The sequence below is a fragment of the Marmota flaviventris genome, chromosome 6, assembly GCF_047511675.1.
Source record: "Marmota flaviventris isolate mMarFla1 chromosome 6, mMarFla1.hap1, whole genome shotgun sequence".
NCBI lineage: Eukaryota > Metazoa > Chordata > Mammalia > Rodentia > Sciuridae > Marmota > Marmota flaviventris.
In genome coordinates, this window is record NC_092503.1 from 135,846,370 (window position 1) to 135,855,208 (window position 8,839).

At 42.2% G+C, this 8,839-nt stretch overlaps 1 protein-coding gene across 1 annotated transcript in view; it reads right to left on the reverse strand.

Annotated features, from left to right (window-relative positions):
* The window catches only part of Gmds (GDP-mannose 4,6-dehydratase), a 625,359-nt gene extending 619,830 nt beyond the window's left edge, over positions 1 to 5,529 (reverse strand). Inside the window, exon 1 of the mRNA XM_027954821.2 lies at positions 5,230 to 5,529. Coding sequence (XP_027810622.1) covers positions 5,230 to 5,331 — 102 coding nt within the window. The 5' untranslated portion in view covers positions 5,332 to 5,529. The remainder of the gene's footprint in view (positions 1 to 5,229) is intronic.
* Positions 5,530 to 8,839: the final 3,310 nt, after the last annotated feature.

The window sequence follows — 8,839 nt, forward strand, 5'->3', positions numbered from 1 at the left end:
CCTTTAAGTTACCCATAAAAAAAAAATTTTTAAATTTTTTCTTTCTTTCTTTTTTTTTTTTTTGCCAAGTACTAGGATTGAATCCAGGGACAGCCAGAAATCTAGCTAACTGTAAACATTTTGCCTCATCTCTTATGCCTGGTTATTTCCATGGAATTACAGCCAAATAATACAGTTTGGCTAAACATGAAGTAATCATTTTTGTCTAATAAACTTTCAAGGAAAATCTGTTCAAAAATTAAGCAAGAGCTGGGGATATGGCTTAGTGGTACAGCATTTGCCTAGCATACACAAGGCCCTAGGTTCAATCCTAGAACCCCCCAAAAATGATAAAAAGCAAAGGACAGGCAAATTGAAGATTCTTTAACTCAAAGAAAGCCCCTCAGCATCACAAGGACAAATAAGAGTCTTTTTAGACCATCAAAATATCATGTTAGGAACTAATAAAACACACTCTCAATTTCAGCCTTAGAATCCTGAGGCCAAACATGGAGATATATAGCACTGGGTCTTCCCAGGTTATGAGTTGACAAGCTAGCACTCAAATAATTTTTGAGGCATGGAGGCAAACTACCAGGTAAAATTATACATGACCTTGAATATACAGCAAAAAAAAAAAAAAAAAGTTATTTTTGTTTTTGTTTTCCAGTTGGGGGGGGGGGGGCTAAATACTAGGATTGAGTCCAAAGACACTACACCACTGAGCTCTATCCCCAGGCCATATTTTTATTTTGAGACACCGTCTCACTAAGTTGCTGAAGCTGGCCTTGAACTTGGCAATCCTCCCTCAGTCTCCCCAGGATCTGGGGCCTAGCCCTGTGGTGAAGAGTAAATCTTAAGTGTTCTAAAGAAGGTTGTCTATAGTTAACCTCTTTCTTTAGTCCCAATAGTTTTATTAATCTTCCTATGTAGATTAAATACTAAAGATTTATAATTAAATACTATTAAGTACCTCAATCCTTTCAAACTATATTTTGTTAATATAAAATGTTAAATGTTAAAGTTAACATAAAGTTAGTTTTCCCTTGAATATTGAAATAGATTCTAAAATATTTATTCAGATGTTCATTTGTTATTAAACTTTACAGAACACTGTAATATCTATTTTACTAATGCATCCAGTCTTTCATTCCATTTATGTGGCATGTTGTTCTGAGCCTTCTGAGTAAAAGTTAAATCCCTGTGAGATATGTACTAATAGTACTAATAGGTTACCTATCCACTTTGACTGGATGACCAGAAAGCTCAAAGCTGAATTTTATGTTCAACTGTCTACAGCTATCCTTGGCCCTCGATTTTGATACAATACTTCTTCCATCTTTCTATTTTCTTTATCACAGGCTCCTAGTTTTCATTTTGGAGGGTTTTGTCTTTGAGGTGCTGGGATTGAACCCAGAATCTCATGCACACTAAGTATGTGCTCTACAACTGAGCTTCAACCCCAGCCCCTCAATTCATTTTTAAGGATGAGTCCCATGATATGTGTTTTATTGAAACCACCTCAAAATCTTTTGTGGAAGCGGAGGCTGGGGGTGTAGCTTAGTGGTAGAGCATGTGCTTATGTACAAGGTCATGGGTTTGATCCCCAGCACCAAAAAGAAGAAAAAATATTTCAGAAAGTGATATAAACAATTCTTCTATATTACTGTTCCTCTTGTTATTACTAACAAGGATGGAAGCAGCAATGGAAAACTGTCTCCAAAACTCTCTTCTCTATACACTGCATGTGCAATTTACCCAGAACAGTCTCTTTAGTTTCTAGTATTCAAAAACTCCTAAAGTTGGATGAAATATTCATTTGGGTCCTAACATTGGATGAAATACTCATTTGGGTCCTAACATTTTTGTGCAATATTAATTTTTTTGTGTTCACTGTTTTCGTGTAGGTTGTCTTAAGCTCTTCAAAGACTATGAGATGCTGGTGGGAAGAGAATTTATCTTACACATCTTTTTATTCTAAGCAGCATCAAAACAAGCCTTTCACACTGCAGATGCGCATTAAAGATATATCCTATTTATGGAAAAAGTAAGTCAATTTTCTTAAAAATCCACTAGGTAAAGCCATGTGGGAGGCAACAGGCTGAAAGTGAAATTTCTATTTTAACACAGTTTACAAACTCAAAGAATGAAGATATGTAAATTACCTATACAATCAATAGGGATTGCATATATGTAAATACAAAGAAAGTTCCTGGAGTGGCTGCATTTGGCAGGATTAGTTTGAGAACACTGAGGCTTTTAGTCAAGCTAAAAGGAATAAGATCTGTCCATTCAGCCACAAATAATGACTCCAAAGAGGTACAAGGCAATAGTACTCAAAGAACAGCAAGAACATTTCTATGCACAGTAAGTAAAGAACAGCAAACATCATTAGACAATGAAGGTGAGCTTTGGGGATGGCTGGCAGAGAGCCTGGAGGCAGCAATGGAAAACTAGAGCCTGGATTTATTTAAAGATGATTTAATAAGGTACACTTTTTGGAAAAGGATTCACTACTGTGACAAGAATAGATCAGAGTGGAAAACCAGAATAAAAAACCTGAGCATACATGCTAGAGGTATATAGCAGATAAGACAATGGGACAACCCATTTAAGCTCAGTGGTACATTCCAGTGACCAAGTGTCAGAGTAGAAGCACTTAAATCTGAGCCTTTTCAGAAAATCTTTCAATCAATCAATCAACACCCACTCTCTCTCTCTCTCTATTAATGTGTCTGAGACAGTATAACAAAATGTCTCGGAGAAACTGCCCTGGAGTCTGACTCCTAGGTTAAGACCTCAGCTCTGACACTCATTAGGTGTGTGACCTCAAGCAATCTTACTTAGCCAGGTGTAAAACAGGGAGACAAGTTATACCTGCCTCTTAGAGATATATAAAATGCCTAGCAGAGTGAGTAGCACAAGAAGTTCTCAGCCAATACTATTAAGAAAATGTTCAATAAGGTATAAACCCCTTGCATTCATGACACAGTCCTCCAGCGACGCTTGATGCTCAGGTTGGAAGTCATTTTCCTAGAAAATAAGTAAAAAGCATAGAAGAGCAGTAAATTCCATCAGCAAGTATTTATGTGGCAGCTCCAGGACTCAGCACTGCGCTAAGTGCAACAACAGGAAGTCAATGTAACACTAAGCAAGCAAGAAGGCAATGCTGAGGGCAGACATTGGAGGGAACTGAGGAAAGGACACTGGGGCAGAGAACAGGAGACTGACAGAGAAGCAGGGTTTTTTCTTGTTTTGTTTTGTTTTGTTTGTTACTGGGGATTGAACTCAGGAGAGCTTTACCACTAAGTCACATCCCCAGCTTCTTATTTTTTAATTTTCAGACAGTGTCTCAGTAAGTTGCTTAAAGTCTTTCTAAATTATTGAGGCTATCCTCAAACTTATAAGCCTCCTGCCTCAACCACCTGAGTGGCTGGGATTACAGGTATGTGCCACAGAGCCTGGCAAGTGTCTAAAGCTGGAAATGAGTCAAAAAATTCTAGTTAGGGTATGTTGAGCATGGTGCTTCAGGAGACACTCCTCCACACACACATACCTCTGGTGGCAGCCTGCAGGACAAAGTAGAGTGATGGGCCACTTTCAAGTCTTCCTAGCCACTCAGTACCAGTCAAGTGACCACTCTCAAATGTTTAAACAAGGTTCCATTTCTAACCTGCACTGGTTGACTACTAGTCACTTAAATTGGTATAAGCAATACACATAGCACATTAATATCTTTACCAATTTCTCAACAATTCTAAAAAGATTGCTACTTTCAAGAGATCATGTAAATTTAGCTAACAGTTGAGCTTTGGAGCTAGTCTGAGTTTTTGGAAAAAAGGAATCATCTGTAGAAAGGTCTCCAGTATTACAAGAGAGAGGACAGGGCTGCAGGGATAAATCAGGGGTAGAACGTGCATACAAAGTCCTTGGTTTCATAACCAAAATATAGAGAATGAGACAGTAAGTAGGCCCTGACCTGTCTTACTGCCTGATTTTATGGGATTTCTTCCTCAACTTCAGATCCTTCTCCTAAGCACCCCTCTTAACAGTTCTGAAACACCTGTTTTAATTACTTTACACAAAACAAGATGCACAAATAACTAGAAATTAACCAGGATACAGAAGTTGAAATTGTCCAATATTCTGAGGCTGTGTATCTGACCAGTTTCCATTTCTCCTTCTCTAATGCTAGGGAGCTTTAAAAGTAGCTTCACTCCAAATAGACATTTTCCAACTGGCTGACCTCAGGCAAATCAAACTCCTAAACCCCAATTTCCACATCTACAAGGTGGGAATAATAGGGAGTTTATTGTGAGAACCAGTGAGTTATTATTAGTCATGTAACTGGAATATAAAGAGCACAATATGTATAAGCTATTATTATCATCTTTTACATCTTCCTTATTTAAGCATGATATTAGTCACCCCCCCTACCGGAAGCTATCGAGGGACCCACAATATCCCATTTTTTCTATAGGAATACATGGATATGACTATTTCATCACCCTTGAAGCTTGATAAGACACAGTAGTCTGCCCCACCTGTTGTAATACTTCTAGGAAATGACTGTCACAAACTAGGCACTCTCAGACTGTAACATAAGGTCCCAACATTCAGGACAGCTCCACCTGATTACCCCACTGAAGGAATTCATTTCTTTGGAAATAAACACTAGCATTACTTTGGGACTTGTCTGTGAGAAACCTGCAAAATGTGATCATGAATCTCAGAAGTTCGATTGATTTTTAAAAGTTTTTTGAGTTCTCCCCTTACCCAGATATTTCCTAGTTATGTGACTCTACAGCACTACTTTCTTTTCTATCTAGAAATCTGGTCAGGGGGTACCAAGAAAGCAAGGCACCCCCTTCTCTGCTTCCCAGGCATTAGAGTTAAGTAGGATCGGTTCTTTCCCCTCCTTGGGCACTAAGATCTGCCAAGAACGAAATTCCAATTGCACCCTCAGGCTTGGAGATACAAGCGCTGCGGTCACCAGGTGGGCGAAGGTAATCCTGCCCAGGAACACAAGCTCATAACCCCCAGAGGAAGACCAGAAGTCTAGGAGACCTTTCGTACGCTCCACATGCAACACACTCCCCGCGGCGCATTGCTGTCCCACCTCCCGGCAGCAGACACCTTCCGGGACGCCCAGAGGGCTGTTCCTGGAGACGCAGACAGCCCCGAGCAGAGGGAGCGCACGCACACGTGCCTGGCAGCCGCAGGCCCGCTCGCCCCCGCCTCCGCACTCACCTGGCCGGTGATGCCAGTGATGAGCGCCACCTTCCTGAACTTGCCCATCTCGCCGTCCCCGGAACCCCGGGGGCTAGGACATCGTGCCGGCGCGTGTGCCATGTCGCCGCAGACAGGCGGGCGTGCGGCCCAGGGCTGGGCAGGACGGAGCAGAGCGGAGCTCGGGCGGCAGCACCGGCAAGGATGTCGGGGGTGTGCCGTGCGCAAGCTGCCTCGTCGGGCTGCAGGCAGAGGGAGAGCGCACCGCGCTGCCGGCCGCCACAGTCTGACAGGGGCGCGCGGGAGGCTGGGCGGGGAGGGACAGGGGCGGGCCGAGGCGGGCCCCGCTGCCGGGCGGCGGGGCTGCGGCCTGGCGGGCGCCGCGTCATCCGCGTCAGCCCGCTACGCTGCCGCGGCGCCCGCGGCAAGCCACGCCTCTCGCCGGCGGCCGCGCGGGAGGGGCGGGGCCTGTCGCCGCCTCTAAGGGTAAGAGGAAGGCCGCGGGTCGTCGCGCCCGCCTAGCCAGCGGCGGGGCGGCGGGGCAGCGGGAGGCTGGGCTGGCCACCGGCGGCCTGGGCTCTGTCCATGCGTGCTGTCTTCCCCTCCCGAATCTCCCAGGAATCCTGATGTCACCCGAGGATGCTGGGAGGAACTAGGAGCTGACCTTTCCGTTAGGAAAAAAAGCCCTCAATTCCACATCCAGGCGTCCCAGGTTCGGGGTTGTCGACTTTGGTAAATTATTCCTGGAAAACTGTAGCATTGGCCTTTTTAGTCTGTGATTTTCTTTTACTTGAAGGACACTAGCGTTAGAGGGCCCTAAATGGGGTCACAGATATAGGGAAAGACTAACTTCACCCCTAGCCTGGCTTTCTGACTTTGGGCTTTTATGAGGCATGGAAGTATGTACAAGGTTCCAAGTAGCTCCATTTAAAAGTACAGTATTCTAGGGCTGGGGCTATAACTCAGTGGTAGAGCGCTTGCCTTGTACATGTGAGGCCCTGGGTTTGATCCTCAACACCACATAAAATAAATAAATAAGGATATTGTGTCCATCTACAACAAAAATGAAACAAAAGATAAAGGTTCCATTAAAAAAAAAAAAAAAGTACAGTATTCAAGTTTGCAGGACTTGCTGTACAAGACCAGAAAGTCTCTGGCCCCACCCACGTGCAGCATAAAGACAAATGACAAAAAGACTGCACGGGTCAATAAACCTGCAAGTGGTAAATGTCGAAGAGCAATTCAGACATAAGGCAGAGTCCCAGCTTGGCGTCTGTGGGATTTAGCTTGTATTTGGCAGATACATATTGGGCAAGACAAGGAGTGTGTGTGACTCAAAGGGAGGATAGCAAGTGTGAAGGGAAGAGACAAACTTCCCTCCCCCACTTTGCTTTTTATCTGTACATATTTTTCTCCCCCAAATAACCTCAGATAATTGCTTTATATCAAAAACTGATTTCCTGAGACAGTGCCTAACATAACATGCAGGATGTGGTGCAGACCTGGATTCCCCAAAACAGGAAAACTCAAAATTAAATTAACCCCTCCCCCAACCCCTCAGGAACATTCCTTAGTTTTATAGATAGATTGTCTGATTTCATACCTTGATTCTGCTTTGGGTATTCTGTAGCAAGAATGAGACCCTTAAGTAGAGAAAACACATTCATTTAGAGGAATTCAGTATATGTCTTTGAAATATACTAGATTATCTTAAAAACTTGTATTTGTTTTCATGTGAATTGACCCTTTCCAAAAAAAATTGCTGAGCAAAATCTATACTCAAAGGAGATATTCCCCATTTCTCCCATAGCTTTGCAAACTATCACACCAGCAAACACCAAAAATTCACCTATCCTAGTAAAAAATGTGACAGTGGAGATGTTATCTTTGGGGTGTCCCCTTGGAGTCTAGGTCCAAAACAAAGAGTTGAGCAAGACACACCGAAGTACCAGAAAAAGTACAGATTCATTGAAGGTGAAGGTGAGAGTAGCACTCCATAAGGTAGAGCAAAGTAGGTGAGCAAGAAAGAGAAGCTTACAGCCCTGATATCTGGAAATTAGTGACTTATATGCTGAGGTGTGAGATGTTCTCTTCCCTATAGGAACCTGATGGAAGACCTTACCCCATTTGCTCCCACTGGTTATTTTAGAACACCAAACTTGTGGCAGGAGTTATCATGGGCAATTAGTCTTCAGTGGTGGGAGTTGTCATGGTAATGGGATATCATAAACACAGATATGATGACTCATCTCCTGTCTTGTCCTCCAGTGGCATTTTTCTTGTACCCTGCCTCAGCCATCTTGGCATCCCTGAACTCCTAACAGAAATCACCAAAATAAAACCAATATTGTTAAGGCCTGAAAATAAAATATTTATAAGATATCAAGAGAACATAGTTAAAAAATATTGAAGATCAGAGATGAAAACTGAAGTATATTTTTCTCGAAAATTTCTAACACAGGTGGTAAGGCAGTTTATTAACCTGCCAGGGCTTTCATAACACAGAACCACAGAGTAGGTGACTTAAACAACAGAAATTTATTTCCTCACAGTTCTGGAGGTTGGAAGTACAAGATCAAGGGTTGATTTCTTCTGAGGCCTCTCTCCTTTGCTTGTGGAGTCATCTGTCTTCATATCCAGGTGATGTTCTTCCCACATATGTGTTTGTGTCCAAACTTGCTATTCTTATAAGGACACCAGTTATGTCTGATTAGAACCCTAACAACCTCTTTTTTAACTTAATTACTTCTTTTAAGACCCTATTTCCAAATACATCTACATTTTCAGCTACTGAAGTTTAAGACTTTAACATATGAATTAAGGGAGGAACAAAATTCAGTCCATAACAAAGAGAGACAGGAAAAGAGGTTTTTCTTGTTCCTTTGGTTTAGAGGTAGGAAAGGAAATTTGTGATGGGAGTGGATGTTGTAATTTTCCCTGTGGCATTAGGGGAACATGAACAGTCCTCACAGGGGTTAGGTAGCATGAGAAGGTTGATTACATTAGCTAGAAGGAAAGTTACAGGATATATAATAGTGGAAAGCTCTAGGGGCAATGGTCCTAATTGTGTTTTACTCTAACATATTAATTCTCAACCATAAGCGATTTTGCCCCCCAGGGGACATTGGACAATGTCTGGAGACATAGTTTGGTTGTCCTAACTGAAGTTGTGCTGTTGGTATTTATTAAGTAGAGGCCAGGTATGTTTCTCAACATCTGACAATGCACAGAATAGCCTTTCTCAACAAAGAATTATCTGGCTGAAAATTTCAATATATTCGGTCCCCTATATCCATGTGTTCTGCACCTATAGATTCAACCACCCTCTGTTATATACTATGTAGTTAGTTCTACAATATTTGTGTCTATACTGAACGTCTATAGACATTTTTTTCTTCTCATCATTCCCTAAAAGATACACCATAACAACAGCATAACATAGCATTTAGGTATTATAAGTCATCTAAAGATGATTTAGGGGTGGGGTTTTATCTCAGTGGCAGAGTACTTGCCTAGTATGCTTGAGGCCCAAGTTTGCTCCCCAGCACTGCAAAAAAAAAAAGAAAAAGAAAGAAAATTTAAAGACTATGGGATAATTGTATAGGTATATGCAAATGCTACCCCATGTTGT